This window comes from Maniola hyperantus, chromosome 7 (genome assembly GCF_902806685.2).
Source record: "Maniola hyperantus chromosome 7, iAphHyp1.2, whole genome shotgun sequence".
NCBI classification, from domain to species: Eukaryota; Metazoa; Arthropoda; class Insecta; order Lepidoptera; family Nymphalidae; genus Maniola; species Maniola hyperantus.
Window position 1 is genome coordinate 10,079,687 of NC_048542.1, and position 26,906 is coordinate 10,106,592.

The window sequence follows — 26,906 nt, forward strand, 5'->3', positions numbered from 1 at the left end:
CATGAATCACATCCAATCTTCTGATATAAACAACTTAACCTCCAATCCGGGTTTATTAGTCTTGGGATGACCCTAATATGAATCAAACGCAGTTCCGATGTCCACAGTCTTATATTCAGGTACACTTGTAACATCCACTTAGTTTATATCTAGCTTAATTAATCACCTAGTACTTATATCTCGCTTAATTACTTTTATATCGTCCATCTTTTTCTCTCGCTGCGTCCGTCCGACGCCGCTACCACTGTCACACCTCCACTCACGGGTGACAGATGGCAGGTTTTCTGTGTTGCCTACAATACTCCAGGTTCCATACTCGGGTATTTATTCGGCATTTTGAACGATAAATCAAAAACTATTATGCATAAAATAAATAAAAATCTGTTTTAGAATGTACAGGTGAAGGCCTTTCATATGATTCCCCACTTGGTATAATAATCTTACTTTGACAGTTGAAACTGCTAATTATTTGATAATGGATACATTTTAATTTTTTTTCGTGATGTAACCACAAATTCACGGTTTTCGGATTTTTACTTTTACTTGTGCTATAAGACCTACCTACCTTCCAAATATTATTCTAGGTTAACAGGAAGTACCATATAGGTTTTCTTGACCGACACGACAGACGATAGGCAGCGAAGTGATCCTATAAGGGTTCCTTTTTTCCTTTTGAGGTACGGAACCCTAAAAAATAAGCCACATTTAATTACACCCACTAAAGGCAGCTCACCTAACGAATGTAGACTATATAATTTTCAAAAGCAAAAATACATGGGTAGTTTAAAACAAACAACTGTTTTGAAACTTCCATTAAAATTAGTCTCCCGAGATCTTTAATACAAAAAGTTTCATGAAATGTATTTCAGGTATTTTTCATACGTTTTTCATGGCGTATTTTTTGCAGTTTTTCCACTTATTATGGGCGTTAAGTAAAGTTTCGTGTTATGTTGATGGGTTTCACAATACTATTCAGTATGCTTAGTACGAGATTTTATATCTCACCAACGTTGATAGTATTCGCGTGTTGAATGAAACACTTCGGCGTTATAGTAAACTGGATGTTAACTTGCCTTCTTTTAAAGCTCAAGTTTGTCTACACATCTACAGCCAGCGCTCCAAGCGGAAAGGTTGCGAAATTAAAATCAGTGGTATTGAATTTTTGACTTCAATTCAATGATCTTACGATTCATTTTACTTTGATTTATTGTGTTTCGACTCTCAAATACTATCAACGTTGGCGAGACGTAAAATCTTATACTAAGCGTACAGGTAAACATTTTTATTCGAACAACTTTTATATGCTCGGGTTTCTACTTTCTGTCAGTGAAAAGCCTACTGTGTGCTTTAACAATATAGTTGTTTCATTTTCCGTCATGTTTTTGCCAATTCATGTTTACTTCAAAAGCTTTCGAAGTTCTTTCTGTTAGCTTATAAGTCGACTAAGTACCTACCGGTTTGGATTTTATATATTAACTCTATCGTAATTCAACAGTTTTTAGGGTTCCGTACGTCAGAAGGAAAAATGGAACCTTATAGGATCACTATTCGCTGTTTGTCTACCTGTCTGACTGTCTATCAGTTCGTCTGTCGTGTCTGTCAAGAATGATCACTAACCTAAAAACAGTTTAAGAGTAATTTGAATCCTATACGTAATATTAGAGTGCCAACATTAACGTTAGGGAATGATATATTTACATACAGGGCTCGTAATGTTTACCTTACACTCCTATATATATCCGATATCGCCTACTTGAGACGGTACGGTCCTCATGTCACACAGTACCTAAAGGGAAAACAATATTGTTTGATAGCAAACATTCGTAGGGTACTCACATGGACTACAGTGGGTACCCAATTGTCTCTCAACAACGTATTTTTCTTGAAATGCGTCTAGTTATGAATACATTCCTATAGTAAAATTTGCTATCGTTCAGACTTTATTCATACACTAGCTTATGCTCGCGACTTCGTCCGCGTGGAGTACATTTTTTTTAATTTATTTAATGCACACGTAATATAACAATTTCTATCTCGCCAAACTGCACATCAGACATAAACACAACTGCACATAAATTTCAAACCCCTATTTAACCCCCTTAGAGGTTGAATTTTCAAAAATCCTTTCTTAGCGGATGCCTACGTTATAATAGCTATCTGCATGCCAAATTTCAGCCCGATCCGTCCAGTAGTTTGTGCGTTAATAGATCAGTCAGTCAGCCAGTCACCTTTTCTTTTTATATATTTAGATTTCTATCATTGTCGTTATGGCGGCATTGTATCCTACCACAGAAACAATTCGGATATAAAGCTTAGTTGATGTTATGTTACTCGTACTAGCCGTTGCCGAAGTCTTCGATACAACTACTTAGTTTGGAAACAATAATTTAGAAGGTATCTTTTTCGCCGTTGACTCGTTTTACACAGCCAACGTATACAAAAATAGATGACCATCAAAATACATTGCGACAAGGCTATCTTGGCGCGTTGCGAAAATCGGAACTAACGTTGCCTTCAAGTGTCCCCTTTGTTCTTGTTTCAATATTCTAAGCCTTTGTTCTCCAACAGCGCCACCCTGTCAATGTCATTCAAGTGCCAAGAGAGCCCTGTTGCACTGTACTCAACGTTCAGTCACTCATGGTCATATAAAAAAGTAACACTGAATTAGCTCAAGATTGTTTGCAGCCATATCGAAACCTTCTGAACTGAATTTACTAACCACATTTGAAACAATTTTTCGTTAAATATAAGAGACTTGTTGGTTTATGATACCTACCGATTTTTTTATATTTTGAAGTGATTAATAACAATGGTGTGATAGACAGCCAAGTTTTACATATTAAGCAAAGGGGCGTAAATTTCTCGAGACAAAGGACACTCGTACAGTTTTCCAATAAAATTCACGTTTCAATAGAAATCGGATATTTTATTTTCTTTTCAGCTATAACTCACTAACTTTCTGCAAAAATAAATATTGGACTGAAGAATGTATTGAAGTTGAAACTTATATTATATTCGTTTATAGTTATTTATGCAACTGTTGTATAAAGAGGGTCATTAAAACACGAAAGTCGGTTTATCACACGAGGCGAAGCTGAGTGTGATTATAGTATGACTTGAATGTTTTAATACCTAATTATCAACAGTTGCATACAAGACTTTATCTACACCCATAATATTATGAATCCTCTATAAAAGATTCTGAGTTGGAAGGTCCCGATCCCGATATAGTTACTCGGCGGAATATTTATATTTAAGTACCACTTCACTAAAGCGTTTAAAACACAGGCACAGGTTTAAAATATCTGAAAATTCTGGCAGTGTCCTCTCAAAACATGAATCCCTCATTTTTTGTAAACAAAACAATAAAAATATCGAAGAAAAATGGCGGGGATTCGAATAACTTACTTTTTTTTAAAAACACGCGGCGTAGTGAAACGCGCGGGAATGTCAATGTTCTTTTTTTGAAATTCAAAGAAATACCCATAAATACCACGGATCACGACTTAAGGTTCGGTTAGAACGAGACAGATTTATGCCAGCAGTATAGCGCTGTCTCTTTTTGACAGGAGTGTAATAATGAAATTCAATACAACATTATAACACTCGTTTGGATGCTTTAATGGTTATTAAGATATTGGGTGTTTTAATGTTGGCAATAAGCTAACTGTTTCAGAATCTTTTATAGAGGATTTAAAGCATGGGTGTAGATAAATGTTATTTTAAAGACATGGTCGCTAACTATAAATGCCCTATAAGAAAACTTAGAGTCACTCAGCCGGCGATGGAGATGGCTCGGATAATCTTTATGTGATTCATTATAGAATGCAAAGAACTTTTTTTTTATTTTTTTTTAATAAATCGATTATTGTTTCACCAAAATTTACAGCCAAGATAAGCCAATGATGCCTAAAATAAGTTGTACACTCGTGTTATAGGCATCAGTATTCAGTGCTTATAACACGAGTGTGCAACTTATTTTTTATTATTATAATAGTAAAATATTATTAACTATAATATACTATTATACTACTGTATGGTAGTGACTAGAGTTGTTCTTACAGTAGACCATTAACAGGCCAATTGTATTTTCTAACCATCATACTTACATATTGACATGTCTAACCGTAGATGTGAATTTAATTCTGATACAAAAATTGACAACAGCAAGCTAAACTTTTACAGAGTACACAACAGTTTTAACATCATAAGGTTCAAGAATAAACTGCATTTGGAGTGGAGATATAAAGTGTATTTTACCAGTGGCACAAATAGCAAAAGGTAAAGCGACAAACATAGAATAACTTGAAGTTCCAAGACACTGCGAGGGTATAATGAGCACTCTACTATATTGCTCCACACCTACCTACTTTCACACAGGATATGTTACAGGCATCTTGTATAATTCAAACATTCTGTAGGATACCTGACCAGGAAAGGTATAAAAATATGTGGTAATGATACCCACATTGGTTTTGACGTGAGCGATTTGATTTTTTATTTCCGTCAATTAGGTACGATTGTTCTCTTTAGATTAGATAAAAATCAAAAATTGAGCAACGACACTGACCATTTTTCTTACTGATAAATATGTACATAAGGAATTTTACCAATATAATCATAGAATCAAGGCAACATATTATATTATAAGGTGTAAGTAAGTAGTTTGCGATTTTATCTTCAAACGTCTGGTCACGAAAATTTTATCTTACTTTTTCAATTTTCTGAGAGCGTCCTTGTAGCCAAGATGTTATGATATTATGTATGTGTTTTAAATGTATTTTGTATAATAGGCAATATTTAATGATAGATATTATATTGTTAAAATATGAGTAGGTAGATAGATCAGTTCATTGATTTTCAGTATATTATCGAAAAACTAGAAAATTTGAGCTTATATTTACATTGAAATACAAAAACCGTTTGACCGGGCGATTGGCTACCTTTCAACCACGGGTGCAGCGGTTTTTACGAATAAAAATGGGTGCGTGCGATTTTAGCGTACGTTGGCTTTTCATAAAATTCATTGCTAGAATATAATATTTTCACCATGCAGATATCGGCTATAGCGTAGTAGTAGTAGGTACTATCAAGCTGTAAAATTCAGAAAAATAATACACAGAGGTAATATTATATAATTTTCCATACTTATAGTTATAAATCTAAAAGTGTATCTGTTCTTTTATACCTCAACTACTCAACCGATTTCAACTTATAACTATTTTACTATTAATACTACATATAAACAATGAGAAATTTTACTTACACGTTACTGTAAATCTGCTCATCTCCGAATGTTCTACGAGTATTATCTGACATTCCTGTTGTACCTGTAAAACAAGATTGAATTAAATGAAAGAAAATATTGAATTCAAGTGTAAGGGCAAATCTAGTGGAATTCGGCGCGTGAAAATTTGCGTACAGAATTTCGTTATAATGTTACATATTGAAATGTTAGGGTAGCATCATAATATTATTATTACATGTGCGGGCAAGATGCCGGGGGAAAATTCACACGTATTTCCCTAGCCCCTAACAAATAATTTTGAAAATTGAAGCTGCGTATTCTCTATGCGACAATAGTCCTAGGCTTCCGGACATCGTGCAACTTTGCGTCAAGTGTTCCGTATATCGTGTGACATTTTTCGTCCATTTTGTGTCCACATTGTTACGCGACGGGTTGCGCTATTTCGTTCGTTCGTTCTGAGGTCTAACAATGTACGATATCGCACAGTTCATAAGACACGACATTTTTTACGAATGCACGGCTTTGTCTTTAAATAATTATAGTTACAGGCCCCTCTTCACTTGGATCACGACAGCCCACGATTGCCCACGAATGACGCGAAATCATAAAACGTGAAATAATAATGTTTTGCTCGATTGCGGTAGAATAACAGCTACAATGTCACGATCGCAATAACCTCTAATTGGTTGACGCTCGCTCACTATTGGCTTCAATGTCTTGTTGCAACAAGAATCGCACAAATTCAGCCAATCACAACAACACAACAATTGAGATTGTAATAATGATTGAAGCAGGCTTTACGAAATTGACCTAGTGGATAGCGTCGCGGCTTCATATTCGCGCTTTGCGACTTGTGTTGTTTTCATCCGTAACAGTCCCATATTTCGCGCTATTCGCGGGCTGTTGCAGTGGGAATGAAGAGCGGGCATACTGGATAGAAGTTTGTTTGTTAAGGTTGTTTGGTTAGGTACGTATCTACTATTTTGCAGCAACTGAAATTCCGGGCGTCTCGAGACAAATCGTAGTATAGCAGTGACGTAATTTTTTGCTGTGACAAAATATAATATTCCAGTTGTAGTTCTTGTTAGAATAGTAAGAACTATACGTGGAAATATAAAGAGGTTAAGTAAAATAAAGACGTGATATTTGTATAACTTTATTACTTTCTCACTTATGTTGACTATAGCAACAAGTCTACAAGTCGAGAGGGGAGATGTACATTATCGAAATAAGAAATAGAGTATGTTATTTTTGCCTATAGAGCAAACTAAACATTTTTTGTTTCGTGAACGTCGAATATTCGGATGGGTAAATAAAAATGTTTGAATAAAGTTTGGGGTTTCTGTTAATGATATTGAGTTCAACCTACTTTCAATCAATCCATTGTAAAATTCTAGACATTTAAAAATAGTTCATACTTTATAGGTGCTTGCGAGATTTTGCACGTAGGTATAGGTAGGTAGGTACATTACGTTCCTAATTTTTTTACCCAAGTGACTCAAGTGTTTTTTCTGTATTATCTATTTTATGGAGTTTGTTTTCTTATAAACTGGAAATCTGTGTCTTTTCATGTGTTTTCCTGTGAGAACATGTTATTTTAAATAATCAATTAACAAAATATCTTTTCATTTTTACGTAACAATTGAATACTTAAGTGCTTTATTTTTAGAATCTTGGAAGATTAAAATTTAATGCGACATGATTGTTTAGTATAATAATAATATTTTGAAGATGATTTAATTATGTTATGCTTAAATTCCAATGGCAATAATTATAATGTTGTCTCATGCATGCATAGAGGTCCATGCTGCTTAGGGTTGCAAAATTAATGTTTCTTGTAGCATACCTACTCGTACCGCATTATCCCATGATGTTGTTCCGACTTACGAACGCCTTTCTACTATTAACAATAGAGAAAGATAACATTTATTGCATTGATGTGCGTACAAGAATGAGCGCAAAAAAGCTAATCTGAATCCGCTCTAAGGGCGTCAAACGCGATATCCAGAACGCGACCAACGCCAGACAGTTGGCATATTACTAGCGTACTGGGACAAATATTTGCCTTAGAAGTTATTTGGCTACAGCAAACAGTATATTTGAGTTCGCTGCTCTGTTGGCAAAATGTTCATATACCTTTAATTATGTCTGAGTAAAGTGACTACTAGGCATGTAGCTGTTTTGATTAGAGGTAGTTAATAACTGCTACATTAAAAGTTTCAGATGTTATGTACAACATAATTGCCTATACTTAATGTAGCTGGTAGGTATATAATAGTGTAGATGGTTGGTAGGTATAATGTCATCATAGTATAATTTGTACTTAACATAATGTTAAAAATATCAAAAAAAAATAGTTCAAAATTAGCTTCCTCGCGCTAACTTTAGGGTTTTATCAAGTACAAATTAAAAACTATTTGAATAATGCCTGCTTATGGAACGATATTTGAATGTGATATGGGTGTTTATGTATCGTGTGAGCCTAATCCATAATATTATATGCGAAAGTATGTCTATCTGTCACCTATTTGCTTAACCTATTTTGACGAAAGGTACAGAGATTTGCATCCCAAAAACGGACATCAGCTGCTATTTTCCGGCAAATAAAACGAATTCTCCTGAGATTTTGAAATATAAGTTCACTCGAATGAAGTTACGGGCATTAAAGAAAACATGTTCTAACACAATATTGTACCTATTTCCAAGCAGAGTTTTCTTATTAGGTATGCTTATGCCTCTGACTTCAGTAGGTAATATCAAAATGGCCTAGAAATAACGCCCTCTCGCTGTCACATTTCTGTTCTAGCTAATATTTCAACCAGGCTTAGAGTTGTGGAATTTTCACACCATCCGATTCGATATAGATATCGGATGCCGATCTGATATCGTAAACGGGCACATATCAAAAATTTGTAAATAGTTTAACACAAAGTAACAATACGCGTCTGACTGTGTTTCGCTTATAACCTATGCCTCTCAAGGAATTGACATTTGCAATGCAAAATGCTTGAAAATTTCAGGAGGAAAGTGGACCCGAATAAAATTGTGGGCAACTGCTAAATTAAACAAAGTGTTTTATATTAAACTAGTGGCACATAGCTCTAAGCTACGATGAAATATTAGCATTAAGCAAGATGTGACACGGCAAAACCGCTCTCTGTGGGCCATTCCAACATTAGCTGAGTAAGATACGACATTACTTTAATTTATTTTATTTTATACTAGATGATGCCCGTGACTTCGTCCGCGTGGATATAGGTTTTTTAAAAATCCTGTGATAACTCTTTGATTTTCCGGGATAGCTTATTAGCCTATGACATTCCCCGTAAAATAAGCAAATTATATGTCAAATTTCATCAAAATCGTTTTAAAAACGCTACAACTTAAGCTTTGTAACTCGTGAACGCTTTTTTAAGGAACGACTACGAACAAAAAAAAAACAAAGCAGCCAAAAATTTACATAAACTACTAGACTAATATTCTAACTCAGTAAAATAAATCTATTCAATTGCCAAAGAAATACTTTTACTTAGATATAACCCAAGCTTTTGATTTCGTTTGGTCGAATTCAGCATTTTTATTTCCAAATTGAACTCTGTTGTTTTAGTCTAAAGTCTATTTTGGTTTAAACAAAATATTAATACTAAGGGAATCCTAGCCATCTATTCTGGCAGTGCTCATCCCAATGGCTATTACATCAGATATAGGGTTGCAACGCATTATAAAATAGAGGTTTTTGTCCCAAATGTCAAAATATCTAGAACTAGCTGATACCGCATGGATTTATGTTTTGAAAATTGCGTGGGAACTCTTTGATGTTCCGGTATAAAAGTAGGCTATGTCACTCTGTAGGTCTTTAGCTATATTCATGCAAAAAAACACGTCGATCGGTTGGTTCGCTGCAACGTGATTGAAGGAATAACCAACAAACCAACAAATCAACAAACAAACACACTTGCGTATTTATAATATGGGTGATGATATGGTGCTATGACAGTGCAAATTAGATAGTTCATATTTTGGAAATAGTTTTTACTGAAAGATGATTAATGGATAGATCTTAGATTTTCACAAACAATTAATTGATTTTTTTTATGTTTTATTAATGATGTTTCATCTCCCCGGCATCAACATAAAACTAATAATAAACCATCTATTTTCAAAAAAAACAATCTATCTCATATTCTGAATTTCTATAGTTGACGTAAATAGATTGTGACAACCCTTGTATAGGATCATCCGATCGGAATTTAAAGCATCTTTCTTGAGAATTGAATCACGCCCTCGAACAATTGAGGACGACATCTCCGGATTCTGCGACTTTTCAATGTTTTACATTGCAAATAAGCGAAATGAGAAGCAATATTGGTTTCTTTGACATTTTGCCCGAGATACGTGGTAGAAAATTTTGGGATTACACACTAATTTATGTAACATAGCGTCTTAACGCTTTCACACTGTATAAATTATACTAGATGATTTCTGCGATGATTTTTGATATAGGGATGATGATACTAGATGATATATATGGCGACGTCAGACATAAGAAAGGCTTACTCTATAAGGCCAGATGCAAAGCTAACGGGGAATTAGGAGCAGAAAAACAGGCATGGAAATTCTCTGCGGCATTTCCTCCGCGCAGATACGAGCACGATTCGTCCCTATTATTTCAATAGAGATTCAATAATTTAGAGCCTCAATAGCTCAACCGGTATAGGAGTGGACTGAAAACCGAAAGGTCGACGGTTCAAACCCCGCCTGTTGCACTGTTGTCGTACCTACTCCTAGTACAAGCCTGACGCTTAATTGGAGAGGAAAGGGGAATATTAGTCATTTAACATGGCTAATATTCTTTTTAAGAAAAAAAAAAAAAAAAAAAAATATATTATTATGTTAGAGCAGTCACACAAGGACAACTCGCGCAGTTGTTTGTCGAACAACGTACACGAAGTGCTCGAGCAGTCCTTATCAACTTGCATGCGACTGCTCGAGCCGTCGACAATAAAAGGAAAATTATTATATATATATAATTATTATAGTTCGCTAATCGCTACACATTACAGCCTGAAGCTTACATGACTGATGACTGCTTCAAACCACCCGCGTATTGAAATTCCGTGAGCAAAATTCCGCGCGCGATTTGTCCATGGCCTCAATCATGGCCGTCACTTGCTTCGAGAATTTTACCACCAATTTTTTATTCTGCTAGCCAACGCAACGCCATTCAAACATCTCAGATTTGACTTGTTATGTAAAAATACTTTGTTCCCGAATGGCGAATTCAAACAAAACAGCCATTGTTGTCAGAGTTAATCCAATGATCTGGTCATAATATGTGCTTGACGAGGGTGTGACGTTATATTTAGGCAGCTGAGATTATTGTGACTCGTATTGAAAGATTATGTATTTATGGGATAAACAGCCTTTATTTTATCGTTGACTTACAGTAGGATATGCACCTAGACCTAGAGCCGTTTGTCAATTTTACTTTTGTCACCGTCTCTCTGTCCCAATGAGGTTTTTTCTGTATATAAATACTATACACAGTTCCAATTATAGTAATAACTAGCTAATGTCCCCGACTTTGTCCGCGTGGACTATACAAATTTCAAACCCCTATTTTACTCCCTTAGGAATTGAATTTTTGAAAATTCTTTCTTAGCGGATGTTTACGTCATAATAGCTATCTGTGTGCCAGATTTCAGTCCGATTGGTCTAGTAGTTTGAGCTGAGCGTTGATAGATCAGTCAGTCAGTCAAACCGTCAGTCAGTCAGCCTTCATTCATCATCCGTCAGTCATCATTCACAACTCGAACGTTTAGATGAGACTTCTTGTGTACCTAATTAGTCTCTAACCCTCTAACAAATAAACCTGGAATAGCGGTGGAATAGTTATACTCTGTTTTATCTTTTTCCTTCAAATGTCAAATTACGGATAATATTCTCATATAACTCAGTGCTGTAATCATGTGCTAACCTTTCAAAGACAAAATTGTTATATTTTTATAGTAGACAAATCCCTAGGTCCTAATAATATTATATTTTTTGTGCTTAGCTTTCATATTCAAATATCAACTTCATATACAAAAGGAAGTTGTTTCGCAACGTTATTACTGAAATATTTCTCCGAGATTCCAATATTTCGTACCCCAATATTCTCAGAAGGCGCCTGGCAAATCCCAAAGTAAAACAATCTTGTAGCCTCCCTAATCAATATCCTGCGAACTCCAACACGAACTTAGTTTATTTACTACCAAAATCTTCATGTATGTTATTCATTGTATGTAAAAGTCAATTCTGTACAGTAGATAACGTCAAGTTATAAGCGACAAGCGGAAATTTTTGTACAATTTTTTTATGAAAACAATTTTTTAATGTTACTAGTTTTTAATAAAAGTACAAAATTTATTTGTATCACAATAACAACTGACAATAACAAGGGGCCAAAGTGATATTTTATTCCTCGAGAGCGTTGAATTCAGAGCGAAGCGAAAGAGCATTAACAGAATAAAGTACAATCAGCATGAAAAATAATCAGTTATGAAACTCCTACCCCATATTATAAATGCGAAACTGAGTTTGTTTGTTGGTTTGTCCTTCAATCACGTCGCAACGGAGCAATGGATCGGCGTGATTTTTTGCATACGTATAGTTCAAGACTTTGAGAGTGACATAGGCTACTTTTTATCCCGGAAAATCAAAGAGTTCCCACGGGATTTTAAAAGCCTAAATCCACGCGTACAAAGCTGCGGCATCAGCTAGTTGTGAATATATTTTATAAAAAAGATTTTAGAAGACCAGTCTTACAGTAAGTTAAGTAGATTAGTTTAGTAGTCAAACAAAATCTCTATTTTAGTGCTACCCAAAGGGTCATTCAAACGTTGTAATGAAATGAAATTTATTTATTTGTTAAATATAGGTAGTTTACAAAAGTCTTAATAATAATGATTACATTATTCCAACCTTGAAAAACAATTTATTTCTATCATGTGAACTCGCTACGAACCGTGATCCAATTTCACTCGTACCACACGCTGATACATAATTCACAGATAGCTTCTGCCTTCTAATGTATTAGAGTCGGCTGCTAAATATTTATGCTACACCCCAATCTGCTAATGAATTTAGTTAGTAATTGCGCCAGACGTTATTAATGCCTCGAAAATTGCCATTACCTGGTGTCTGTTTGTTCTCCTAATGAGGCACCTGATGCTTTACAACGTCTTTGAAATATTGCTTTTAGCCCTGAGGGAACATACCTACTCGTTACATGCCACTCGACCTGACCTCCAGCAGACTTGTGTGAGTCAAATCAAATCGTATCTTCTGTAGTGAGACTTGTTTCTATTATTTGAGGTAACTTTCATGAAAAATTTCAGGGTTCTATCACTTTCTACACGGCACTGGTTTATGTTTTAGGTACCTACGTAGTTAATCGTTAGTCAATTTATCATTTTATAGATAGGTCTACAACTACCATCAGTTTACATGAATAAAAAAAACATTCTATTCTATTCTATTCTATTCTACCTACCAAAGTCAGCCAGGCATATAATACTCGTACATCTGACAAACCAAAGAGTTCTGAGTTTTGATCTTTGTTGTTTTTTTTTTGTAATTTTCAGTTGGTAGGATTTTTTTTATTATTAATTATTATTTACATAAAGTTATGTTTATTCAAATTGAACTACGGCCGACTTATACAGAAAAAGTGAAGTCAAGCCGAGACTTTTTGAGAATAACTTAAACTCAACTTTATTACTTTGGAATACGGTTGAAATTGGTTTATGAAAACAACAGATGGAGCACGTGCAGCACACTTGGATGGTCAAAGCGATAACCACCTAATAAATAATTATGCTAATTTTTTTTTAATTTATATACTAGCGCTTGGCTGCAATCAGACCGTGGCAAGTGATGAATTATATAAAAGTACTTACAGTACGCAGCCGAAAGTAATGTACATCGACCATTAGAAGGACATAGCAGATTTGTAGAGCACTATCTCTGTCGTTGAGACCGACATAACGTCATATAGGTATGAGTGACAGAGACAACGCTCTACAAAGCCGAAATGTCATTCTAAAGGCCGATATACATTACTTTCGGCCGCGTACTGTAAATAGCTTTGCTAAAGTTATGCTTAAGTAAATAAAGCTTACTTTAAGTTAATATTAAGAAAGATGCCACGCCACGCCTCAGCTCTACTCCGGCTGGTGCGTTGCGCCATTTGGGCCAAACTTGATATAATTTCCACCACATTTTCACAAACAATACGTAACTCTGACCCACATCAAGATACATGATGCATTTTCCCGTACACATGTTCCCGTCACTCTCAGCTTGAAGCTCCATAAGCTTGCATATTTATGAGGCACGTCCGTAATGAAAGCAGACTAATGAAGCATACACTGCCTTGTATTTGATAGAGTAATACCTACTATCATCATCATGATCAACTCATCGCCGGCCCAGTGCAGAGCACGGGTGTCCTCTCGGAGTGAGAATGGTTTTGGCCATGTCTACCACGCTGGTCAAGTGCAGATTGGCAGACTTCAAACACCTTTGAGATGTTTTCCATCACCGTTAAAACAACAATTACTCTTCATCTATGTCATTGATTGACACGACCTAAACATTAAATCATATATATTATAGATATAGGTATTATTTTTCGTTTTTAGTGGTGTTAGTATTTAAGCGCCATCTATGAAAATTTTATCGAACGTTGCCCTGAAACTTTCTCATTAAACTTTTACAAATACTTTTGAATCGTCAAATGCATCTAGCACTGGTTTGAAATGCCTTTACTACCTAAAAAGGATAGGTATGTATATTGTAAGTACCTGCCTACCCACCAATAGAATTTAACAAAATCAAGGGTTAACTAAGTATATTTTAATTTGTTGCATAATTATATCTCTAACATATTATAAATAGATATCTTACCTACTCATGACGTCAATCTTAGGTTGAAACTACATGCTTGCATATTTATGAGGCTCTGTCTATTCTAACGAAGACGGTTATAATATGATAGAATATTAAATTTGGTGGAAATTGGTGAATTTGGTGGTTGGAATTTGGACAGATATTATTCATGAAATACTTATACCTATATAAAATGTTGATAGGAGACAATTATTAATGAGTCGCAGGGAGTATGTGATTAAATCAGAAATGAGGTCCGCCGGAGAACCATATTAACCGACAGCTTTTTTTTTTTTTTTTTAATAGATATAGCGAGCAAGCGAGCAGGCGGGTCACCTGATGTTAAGTGATTACCGCCGCCCATGAACATTTGCAGCACCAGAGGAGCCGCCGATGCGTTGCCGGCCTTTTAGGAATTTGTTGGTCCGCCCCTTGAATAACCCCATGTTATAATCTATCGCTCAACGGGTGGCGAAGCTGAAGTGGCAATGGGCAGGGCACATAGTTCAAAAAAACTGGCCAAGTGCGAGTCAGGCTCGCGCAACGAGGGTTCCGTACTACAGTCGTATTTTTTTTTGCATTTTGCACTATAATTCAAAAACTATAATGCATAAAAATAAATAAAAATCTATTTTAGAATGCACAGATAAATCACTTTCATATGATACCCCACTTGATATAGTTATTTTACTTCGAAAATTGAATAGGTATACTAATTATTTTGAATAGGTATATAAATATACTAATTTAATTTTTTTTGTGTGATGTAACCCTAAATTCACGATTTTCAGACTTTTCCCCGAATGTCTGCTAGAAGACCTACCTACCTGACAAATTTCATGATTCTAGGTCAACGCGAAGTACCCTGTAGGTTTCTTGACGGACAAACAGACAGACTCACAACAAAGTGATCCTATAAGGGTTCCGTTTTTCCTTTTGAGGTACGGAACCCTAAAAACCGATAGACGTTGGGGTTCCAAGGTCCTGGAATGCCGACCTAGCACCGGAAAGCGCAGCGTTGGAAGACCCCCCACTAGGTGGACGACATCAGACGAGTCGCAGGGAGCTGCTGGATTCAGGCAGCGCAAGACCATAGCGTGTGGTAGTCCCTACAAGAGACCTATGTACAGCATTGGACGTCTATTGGTTGTTGATAATGATGATGATTATGATGACGGATTCGTTAGATAGGTACAAGCGAAACCCTGAGCGAACTAAATTATTTTAATTGTAAGACTAGTGAGGCTTCCACGTACCTAATAGCAACATTGCAATTACGTAAGGTATAATATTCCATGAATAACATATGTAGGTATAATGCTGCTAAATTCAAGACGCTATTTCATTAGTGTGCCTTCATTACCACGGCCGTAGTCTCATAAATATGCAAACCTATGTGGTTTGAAGATACTGACGTATACTGTACATGTCTATGTGCCTACCGGAAAATATATTATGTTTGTTTATATAGGCAACACAAAGTTAAATCTCAATTTCATTGGTAGACATGCTTTTCCTTGCGACTTCGCTCGCAAGGGATTAAAAAGGTTTCGTAGGAATTTCTTATTGGGTATCTACAGAAAGGTACAAATTCAGCAATGAAAAACAAAATCGTTGTCGTTGTCGTTATATTACAAACTCTTATCAAATAAAACTCAGACTCTAAAACTTGAATGATATATGTTTGCTTGAGCTAATTACGGTTCACGAGATACAGCCCGCTGACAAACAGACGGACGGAAGGATAGCGGAATCTTAGTAATAGAGAGCTGAACCCTAAAAAGCCCTCAAATACTAACCAGAAATAAGGAGGTAAACTATTGAGAAGCTTAGTTTGTGTTTTTTATATGTCAACACTCAGCACAATTACTGGAACATCTTCTCTCGCGAAATGGCGAAGTCAGCGACATGAAAAAAGCTTGCCTCCCTAATGAGATTGCACTCTTTGTGACTGGTGCAGTTTTAGCACTCGACGCATGTCTACGCTGTAAAAAATACGAAATATTATCTTAATTTTATTGTGCTTCAAGTTTATGTTTTGCAAGCTACTATTAAAATAGCTAATATATCATATTGTCGCACTATATAGTATTAGGTATAAGCGCAAAAACTACTGGACGAGTTTAGCTGAAATTTTAAATGGTGATAGATTTATACCCTGGATTAACTTTGTGTTACTTTTTATCCCGGAAAATCATAGATTTCCCATGGGATTTAAAAAAACCTAAATCTATGCAAATGAAGTTGCGGGCATCAGCTAGTGATATTAATGTAGGGGAATAATTCCTTGAAAAGTGTTATTCTGGGGGTCATTAAGAACCATGAGATTGTAGAGACAACATCTGAGAATGCTGCATCGTAAGTGTTTTTGTTTATGTAGCGTTGTGTTCTGACTCGTGGTGGTGCGTATTCCTTGCTTAGTTGCTTACTCTTTCTCATGTTTTATATTAGCGGGAGGTGAACATACCTACCACACAGTGTACCATACAAATAGCATACTTTGTGAACTTGGCGAATTAAGCATTTTGTTTCATGGACTTCCTCAAAGTAAAGCCTGCTTCTGTACCTACGAAATTTCAGTATTTGTACTGTTGACACATTTTTGCAATAATCATAATATTTTGATTAATAAAATCTCTCTCGAGTCACTCAGATTTTAATATTATTTGAATGAAGTTATCTGACGAAGATTTGAAGCACTGCTAGTTTTGAGAAGTTATGTAGGTAGGTATATCTAGTATAAAAAGCTCTAACTTTAATTTAAAAAGAGGGTAGCCTCTTCCCTAAATCTTGATTATGCATTAATACAAAATATGAAGCTACTCTCATGAAATTAATTTTAATTAAAATATCATACTACCTACCATGAAAATAATTTTAATTAAAATAATAATTTTGTAATGCAATATTCAACATTTCGACATTCGAGTTGTTATTACATTTGAAGCGCTGATGAAGCATACTAATGTACGCAAAATACCACAAAATACTGTACATACTGATAAGCTATGTTAGCGCAGCTAGGCATTAGGCAAATGCAATCGGATTACGTTGCACAGGTGCGAGGAAAGTTATATGCTACGTGTTGTAAGGATTTGTAGATTTCATGACTAGTGTTTTAAAGGATTATGTTAACTTTATGGCCAAGTCTCCACCGGAAAATTTGTTTGCAAAAATCACTGTCATCATCATCATCATGAATAATAGTCGATTAGATACTAGAGACATGATCCGACTGATCCGAGACATAGTCGCTAATTATAGGCCTCATAAGAAAGCTCAGAGTCACTCAGCGGGCGATGGAAAGAGCTATGCTTGGAGTTTCTCTACGTGATTAAATCAGAAATGAGGAGATCCGTAGGAGAACTAGAGTAACCGAAATTGCTCAACGGGTTGCGAAACTGAAGTGATAATGGGCAGCGCACATAGTTCGGAAAACCGGTAGACGTTGGGGTCCCAAGGTGCTGGAATGTTAAACTCGCTCCGGAAGACGCAGCGTTGGAACCACTAGGTGGACGGACGACATCAGATGAGCGCTGGATTCAGGCAGCGCAAGACCGTAGCGTGTGGAAGTCCCTACAAGAGACATATGTCCAGCTGTGGACATCTATCGATTGATTATGATGAGGTACGCTAGTCTTATACGGAAAGATCTGGAAGCCTAGATACAACATTATTATCTAAGAAAACTTCTGTGGAAATTGATCATGACTCTCAGCAATGAGGACTACAAGGCTATGAGCGCCTTTTCAATATAATATGATAAGTAGGGTACATCTCGATAATTTAACCTAAATAACAAGCAAAGTTGTGAATTTCGGAACTGCACAAATCCGGATTTATTCGATTCGGGCCGGATTTCGGCGGTTCGAATCGACGAAGAGCCAATCAGAGCGCATAGTTAAGCAGGATTTACATCTCAATTCTGTAAGGTCCGTTTTATTAATAATATTTAAATGTGAAATTGTAACTTTTAATTGATTTGGTAAGTCAGGACGTTTTTTTACTTATAATCATGTTGGAAAAAATAAATGTTGGCGTAAAGTATTTCGCATACTAGTTATCAATTATCTCAAGCCATCGCTGGCCTAAACTGGGCACAAGTCTCAGAAAATAAAAATAAATAAAGTCATTGGTTTTTGTATCGATATCGTGAAAAAAAATTACGGCAATGGGTGGCCAACTGACTGGCAAATGGCAACTTTATAATATAGTTCTATATTTCACAGTAGGTTTATTAAATCGCAAGTATGCGCTTTTAAGACTTAATAAGGATTAACAAATTTTATATAGGTAGTCAGTTTATCTAAATAGTCAGCAGGTACCTAGTTAGTTTTATAAAAGGATCTTAAGTACCTCGTTAGCGTGGATCTCGGGCGACATGAGATCATGTCATTCAGACCTAAGGATATCTTGTTACACAGGAATAGAAATAATATTAAGATTAGTAATTTTATCAAGTAGGTACCTACCTACATAACTATTTTTCGTTTATTGCATGATAGGCAAGCAATGATGAGGTTTAAGTCAATCAATTGTTTCGAATGAACAAATAGTTTTATCGGGATTTAAAGTTTTATACAAGATATTATAAAATTAAATTGTTTTAACCCACCACGAACTAAACAGTGCCTTCTGATGGTCTATAACATTCAAATATATCTAATATAAGTACCTACTGCTCTAAAGTGATACTTGTGTAATGCGAAAAATCGGCCCAGTAGCTTTCAGAAAAAAGCCCAAAAAAATAAAAACACGATTACAGCCAATGATATTAGAAGAAAAGATTTTCTTCTAATATCATTGATTACAGCGCTCCCTTAGCCGTATAACATAATATCTAAGAATCTGCCCGGAGGTGATAATTAGTAGATATCTACTCAATGTACAAAACCACTTTAAAATCGTCTCAGTAGTTTTCCGGGAAAGTTTTAATTTAAAAAAATGCAAAAACACACATACAACCCTAAAACGCCAAATGCGTAGGTAAGTATAGCTACCTTCTCCATTCCGTCGTCGTGAGTAAAAAGGGGGACGAAAGTTTGCAAAAGAGAATTATGTTTTTCTTGTGTCCAGTATTTATATGACTGTGCTTTCAAACATATGTATCCAATTTATATGTTGTCTAGCGAATGCACTTGGTAAAGCCATTAGCCAAACGGAGGTATTACGCGCACAGAGCAATCTGGCAGCCAACAGACCGCAAGCCTCGGATTTATTATTCAGCTTACCTATCTTATCCTGTGCCGTTTTGTACTCCTATGTCTCCTACAGTCCTAATATAATTTATTATGTATGTTTTCGGCTTTGGGCTAAATCCGTACTAAGTAATATTATAATCGCTAACATGTGTTTATCTGTCAGTCTGTTACCTATTTACAGTCAACCCTGAATTTGAGAAAAATCTAGTAAAGCGATAACTTATATCCCGGAAATAGACATAGATTAATTTTTATCCCGAAAAACAAAGAGTTCCCACGTGATTTTAAAAACCTAAATCCATGTGGATGAAGTCGCGGTTAACAACTATTTCGTAATCAAAACTGATAATAATAATCTTTTAAAATCTTGAAGACTAGACGACATTTAGGTCAGAGAAAATATGGCATAGTTTGTTAGTAGCTAGATGTCAATCTCCAGGATGCTAACTTTGTACCTTTCATCAAAATCAGTTGAGCGAATGGACCATAAAAGATAACAAACAGATAAGAGACACACTTTCACAATTATAATATTAGTGTGAATTAATTTTGAAATGTTACCCATAGGTAGTCGCAATACATTTAAAACCAGCGTGGACAAAATTACGCTGTCGCAATTTAAGTAGTTGAAAAAAGTTACCTTTCACACAAAAATTATGAATTCATTATGACCCGTCATACGATGGGCTCACTGTTCAGTGATTTCATTTTCATGTAACAGAGAAGTATGAACTCGTGTGTATCACGTTTCGTAATGAAAATATGTATTTATTTGCTCCAAATGGTAAGGGAAATATACATGTCATAATATTTGTTGTTGTGGACATTATTAAAATTTTCAGAGGTGATGTTTTACTGTAGAAATGTTATGTTTAAATCAAAAGTAGGCAGAGTACAGATCACGCTTTAAACGCTACAGAAACGCTAAAAGAGTACAGATCATTGGTTTATATAGGTGAAATACAGTACCCGTAGTACAAGATTTTACGTCTCACCAAACCAAACCAAATTCGAGAGTCGAAATACTTCCGCGTTACAGTAAACTGAATCTTAAAGACCTTGTTTTAAAGCTCAAGTTTGTCTTCACTTCTACAGCCAGCGCTCCAAGCGGAAACATTGCGAAATTAAAATCAGTGGCATTGAATATTTGACTTCAATTCAAGGCTGTTTAGGTCCATTTTACTGTAACGCGGAAGTATTTCGACTCTCGAATTTGGTTTGGTTTGGTGAGACGTAAAATCTTGTACTACGGGTACTGTACAGACCCAACGTTTCTTTAAAATATAATACTTAATAACAATTTTGATTAATGGAAGGTTTTTCTTATAAGAATTATTACTTTCTAGATCTGTAAAAACGAGTGATCACAATATAGGTGGGTAATTATTTTACAACAAGAATGAATTTAGACACCTTTTAGGCATACGCGTCCCATTTTAGATCACAATGAGTACATCATTTTCCATCAGGAGTGATTGCGAATTGCGATGAAGCGTGTGGGAAAAAATTATATTAAAAGTTAAATTTAAAATTTATAATTTTTTATGTCAAGATAGGTTCGCGGTAAAAAAAACAATGATGAGGTCTTACATGTTGGAGCGTGCTTTCCTAGAAAGATGCTTAATGCCTATTCTCTTTTGAAGGCGTTGCACGTTTATTGTCATTTTTGGTCTATATAATACAAACTTCCCAAAAATGGAATTCGTATGTATTCCAAATACAAAAAAACGATGCTATGCTAGCATATATCTGCCCATACAGAATGCATACAGAAGCCATTAGCCCGACCAGGGTATTACATGCACAAAGCGACCTAGCCGCGCATTGGTCTGTAAGCCAAGGATTTAATGTTTGGCTGCTTTTGCCGTCTCAACTTATGTTTTATTTATTTGAACTAGTAAATACCCAAAGTAGCAATTCAGGACAGATTGTAAAAAGGTAAATTGTTCCTTTTCCCCTTGAAAACTTGAACCTCTCAGACTTGGGCGCATTTGGAAGCGTCACCTATTCTGAATAAATAATTTGACTTTGACTTTAAAACCCGATGTGATATACTGCCAAATCAAGGTTCAAGGCTGATTGGACTTCTTAATAAACATTACTAATTGAGGAGTAAAGTATACCTTACGTAAAAACACAGTGCTTGAACTGACACAAGAAATTTCATCTGGCATGACATCCAAATTTTGTAAAAGCCCTAAGATAATAATAGGATGGGTTCCCAGATCTTTCCATAAAATAACAGAGCTATACCTAATACTTACTTTAAAAATTACTTTATTGAAAACTAGCTGATGCCCGCGACTTCATACGCGTGGATTTGGATTTTCAAAAATCCCGTGGGAACTCTTTGATTTCCCGAGATAAAAAGTAGCCTACGTCACTCTCCATGTCTTTAACTATACCAATGCAAATAATCACGTTGATCCGTTGTTCTGTTGCAACGTGATTGAAGACAAACCAACAAACAAACACTCTTTCACATTTATAATATGGGTACTGATAAGATACCCACTCTTTATTTCTGAAAAAGTTTTTACGCGATTCAAGTTTTGTTAAAAGTTCTAAAGATTCTTGACCGAACGTGGACTTTTACGTAGATGGAGCCACTGTAAAGCTAGTATTTAGTGAATTCGATTCGTAAGGGGAATGCACGCCGTTGGTATTAGCAAACCGTCGGCATTACGTGCATAAAACAATATGGCGGCACAGAGCTGTAAGCTGTGAGCAGATTTATTATTCTGTCGTATTTTGGCCGATGAAAATTGTAGGTTCGTTTGATGTAGAGGGTAAATTTATATTTTAATGCCTTATATTGAAAATTTTGAGGCTTTTAGAAGTCCCTATTATAAAACTACAATAGAACAAGATCCTAGATCCACCAGATATATTGAGAAAAATAAATGTAGGTATGGGATAGACTATTGTGTAAGTGTGTTCTATTACCACTGCACATACTTACATATCTGGTAGTTTGTGTCGATGGCCAATTTATAGGTATCAGCTGTTAAAGGTATCTACGTAAAACACTACTATATTGCACACATTTTGTTTCTCGAAAAATAAGTACCCAAGTCCGGCGGAAATGGGATCTTGGACCATAAATATAACTTTGATTGAATATGTATAGTTTATTTTTATGTTTTTTTTTTATACAATTCTTTGCTCCTCTTGCTTTCTTACTTTATTTCCGTCTCTTTTTCGGTATATTATACAGTGAACAACTCTACCTCGCACCCCACGGCAAGTGGTAACCTCGCACTGGAAAACGTAGGCACGTATAATGGAAACCTACACAATGGAAAAAAACCGGCCAAGTGCGAGTCGGGCTCGCGCAATGAGGGTTCCGTCCTACAGTCGTATTTTTTCGACATTTTGCAGGATAATTTTAAAACTTTGACACATAAAAATAAATAAAAATCTGTTTTAGAACGCACAGGCGAGGACCTTTTATATGATACCCCACTTGATATAGTTACAGACAGACAGACAGACAGACAGACAACAAAGTGATCCTAAAGTGATTCCGTTTTTCCTTTTGAGGTACGGAACCCTAAAAAAGCGCCAGTTCTAAAATATTATTTGTAACAAGCCCTTTTCTAAATTACATTATTAATATTTTAGCACATCCATCCTACCCTCACTAAGTGTCCCTTAAAATAAAATACAATATGTGACCTGAAAAATATTTTAGACATCATTAAAATTAATGCCTCTTTATTTCACGCTCATTTTATGTAGTTAAATTAATGAATCTGTGATTGTTGAATGTGAACGTGACACCGAAAACATTATGGTTGGATTTCAAAATATTACTTTTTACTTTAAATTAATATTAAGGAGTAAGTAGGTATTTCGACGAACGACTTTTTGAATAATGAGAATTTGAAATTCGTAGGCCGTAGCTAAATACAGTCATTCTCTTTTTACAAAATAATTTTATCTATTTTCTGTAATAGGTACATAATTTTATTATTTGTTGTAACAAAGAAAATAGATGAAATTATTTTTATGGAATAATTAATATGGCATTTAATATGAAATCCCTAATGATACGACTAAATCCATTATTATAATATTATGTACCTATAGATTTGAATGCTCGTAGTTCTCTATCTAATCTAATCCAACCGAAGCCTATGGCTTAATCGGAAAATTATGCTGAACGTAAGCCAAGATTACAAATAGCTACTTACCTAACTAAATCTATAAATTAAAGCTCGTCAAAGGTTTAGTTCACTCTAATAGATATTTGTATTGTTAATTAAACTGTTTAAAATAAGTAACATTAAATATAAAGCACTTAAGTTGTAAAAGCCGCGGCATTTGCGTTGACATAATCGTCATAACCGGCTCACTACTGAGCACGTTTAAGGTAGAACTTTGAAATACGCATCTAACTGTGTATGACAAAGGCATTAAATGGTCTAAAAATCGGCCAAGTGCGTGGCGGGTCACGCGCAGTGTAGGGTTCCGTAGTCACAACTTAGCCATGATAGTTTTCCTTTAAAATTGATTATATACACTACTGCTGTGAATTTTTTCACGTTCCTATATACTACCATTTGGCTGTTATCAGCCAAATGGTAGTATATAGGAACGTGAAAAAAGGACACGTAGGGGGGGACACTTGACTGTAATAAAAATTAGCACTTCAAAAGATCATATTTTACAAACGGATCTAGAAATCGAAAAATGGTGTTCCCACACCCACAGTATTTTTAAAAGACCTATTTAACAATACCCCACACTATGGGGTAGACGAGAAAAGAAAAATTCATCCCCACTTTACATGTAGCGGAGCTACCCTAAAAAAAATATTTATCACGATTTTATTTCACCACTTTGTCGGCGTGATTAATATTTATACCCATGCCAAATTACAGTTTTCTAGCCCTAATAGTCTCCGGAGATTAACTGCGGACGGACGGATGGACGGACAGACAGACGGACTGACATGGCGAAACTATAAGGGTTCCTTGTTTACTACAGAACCCTAAAAACAGACGAAAAACAAAATTAAAATTTTGAATTAGCTCTCCTGACAACGACTTGTGGCTCTTTCGTTTTGATACAGCGAAATAAGCGTGCATTTATATTAAGTCGGTGGCTGAATAAAATAAACACCCTTTAAAGAAAATTGTTCTAATGTACCACCTTCAATCTGTTTGCCCATTAACCAACGCGGGATATTACGTGCAGGCTGTTATTTTACATATTTGCACGAGATATTACGGCATCAAGCGGCAACAGATCAGTAACCCGCTGATTTATGACTCTTGGATGTTATATTATTAAAGTTTATCACTTATCAGTCTTTTTTAAATAATTTACAGTACAACGTCAGAGTTAATAGAGTAGGTACCTGAGAAATTTGGTGGCGAAACCCAGAACATAATATTATGTAGGAGATGGTATAAGTTTGTTTATTTAGAACACACGCAACAAGCTTAGTATTAGCAAGACCACTTTTTGACATAAAAATTAGGTACAATAACTGTGTAAAACTAAATTGTAAAGTAAAAAGTAAAATACTAAAAGCCATAAAGCAAAATGAGAAGAAGAAGTGGAGTAAAATATTTTTTTAAAGAACGGAAACTATATTACTTACTTCAATAATAATTATTTAGCCATAAAGCTTCCCTTGTCATTAGGTACGTAATACGTATTACCTTAGTTAAACTTAGATATTCGTGTGCTCACCTACTAAATTATTTTAATGAACCCAATGTGTATCCTTCGAGACTCGAGAGTAATAACTAAGTTCATATTTTGATCCCCGACCTTAACGATATAGAACTTTGACGGTATTTCAAGTTTCAATAACGTCATCTAATCACAGAAACGGGGTGTCAGAAGTTGCAACATCTACCGTTTTTGCAAAAGGGACATACTTATTACGTTTTTGTAATCTTACGTCAAAATATTATTAGAAATGCCTTGCTTTGCATCATCATCATCATCCTCAACCCATCGGCGGCTCACTACTGAGTACGGATCTTCTCTCAAAATAAGAAGGGTTTGGTCATAGTCCACCACGCTGGACTAGTGCGGATTGGCAAACTTTTGAAAACACGTAATTTGGAAAAGTTAGAAGTCGCCCGGAATTGAACTCCTGACTCTCCGAGTAGGAGGCCGACATGTTAAGTGGTTAAGATTCCTAAACAATAGGTTCATGTGATCAACGGAATCATTAATTTATTAATTACTGGCTGCCCCGGCAAACTTCGTACCGCCTAACAGTCGATTCAAATTTTTTAAATTTTTCTCTCCGTAAGAATCATCCTCGTACTTCAAGGAATATTATAAAAAAAGAATTAGCGAAATCGGTTCAGCTATTCTCGAGATTTGCGATCAGCAACACAATTAGCGATTCATTTTTATATATACAGATTATTACTTAAGATTAACGGAAAAGCTTTAAAAAGTAAGCTCATTTTTTATTTAATTTCACTATGCGATATTATTTTTTGTTCACCAGTAATGAAAATGTTTCGCGAAAAAAGTCGATCGACAGAAATCCGGATTGGTACCATTTCGAATAAATTCAAAATATTATTCATAAGAATCCTGAACCCATAAACACCCAACACTATAGTATCACAAAATTAAATGTTGAATCATAATAAAATTAGCCTTTGTCACAATATTAAAATATAAATTATTCTCTCTAAACTAAGCCGGTCGCCGAATTTAATCCCAATCTGGATAAGTCCGGATTTGTGCAGTTTTGCATAAATTCCTACCACAAACGCATAGTGGAACCTACTGGCCACTGTATGTTATGTAATCTGGCCTTGTATTATTATACTTAGTAGAAACTGATACAAGAATTTAATATTCCTTGAGTACTTTAGGGGTGCACTAATAAGCTAGCTCACTATGAGTTGACAAAACACTTAGAGTCCCCGCAGACCACAAACTTATTATCGGCCGATAGTTTGGTCGGTTTCTTAATCAGTATGAAGATGTAATCGTTATAATTTGCGCACTTACATACATCTTCATACTGATTACGAAACCGACCAAACTATCGGCCGATAAAAAGTTTGTGGTCTGCGGGGACTCTTATAATATTATGTGTGTCGTGTGTATGTCGAAATGCGTCTGCATTTTCATAAAGTTTTTGAAGAGGAACTTGTATGACATTTCAATTAAATCGTGAAACCTGTCAGAGAATTTACCCGATTTTCTGCAGTGCGATCTGAAATTCAACAAAACAAGTTATCTAAATATATAAAAGGAAAAGGTGACTGACTGATCTATCAACGCACAGCTCAAACTACTGGACAGATCGGGCATGCAGATAGCTATTATGACGTAGGCATCCGCTAAGAAAGGGTTTTTGAAAATTCAACCCCAAGGGGGTAAAATAGGGGTTTGAAATTTGTGTAGTCCACGCGGATAAAGCCACGAGCATAAGCTAGTGAGATAATAATAATGTCCTTTTACCGAATTTCGCCCACAACATCCAATCTCCATAGAGATTAGTCAACTGCGCGGGAGATATTATAGTGCAGAAGTGT

General features: G+C 35.5%; 1 protein-coding gene across 3 annotated transcripts in view; it reads right to left on the bottom strand.

Annotated features, from left to right (window-relative positions):
* LOC117983484 (cell adhesion molecule Dscam2-like) overlaps positions 1 to 26,906 on the bottom strand; it is a 157,599-nt gene that overhangs the window by 78,488 nt on the left and 52,205 nt on the right. For all 3 annotated transcript variants that reach the window (XR_011236924.1, XR_011236923.1, XM_034970051.2), the window contains exon 5: positions 5,267 to 5,330. Coding sequence is in view for 1 of the 3 variants with exons in the window: in XM_034970051.2 (XP_034825942.2) it covers positions 5,267 to 5,330 (64 nt within the window). In the remaining 2 variants the exon portion in view is untranslated. The remainder of the gene's footprint in view (positions 1 to 5,266; positions 5,331 to 26,906) is intronic.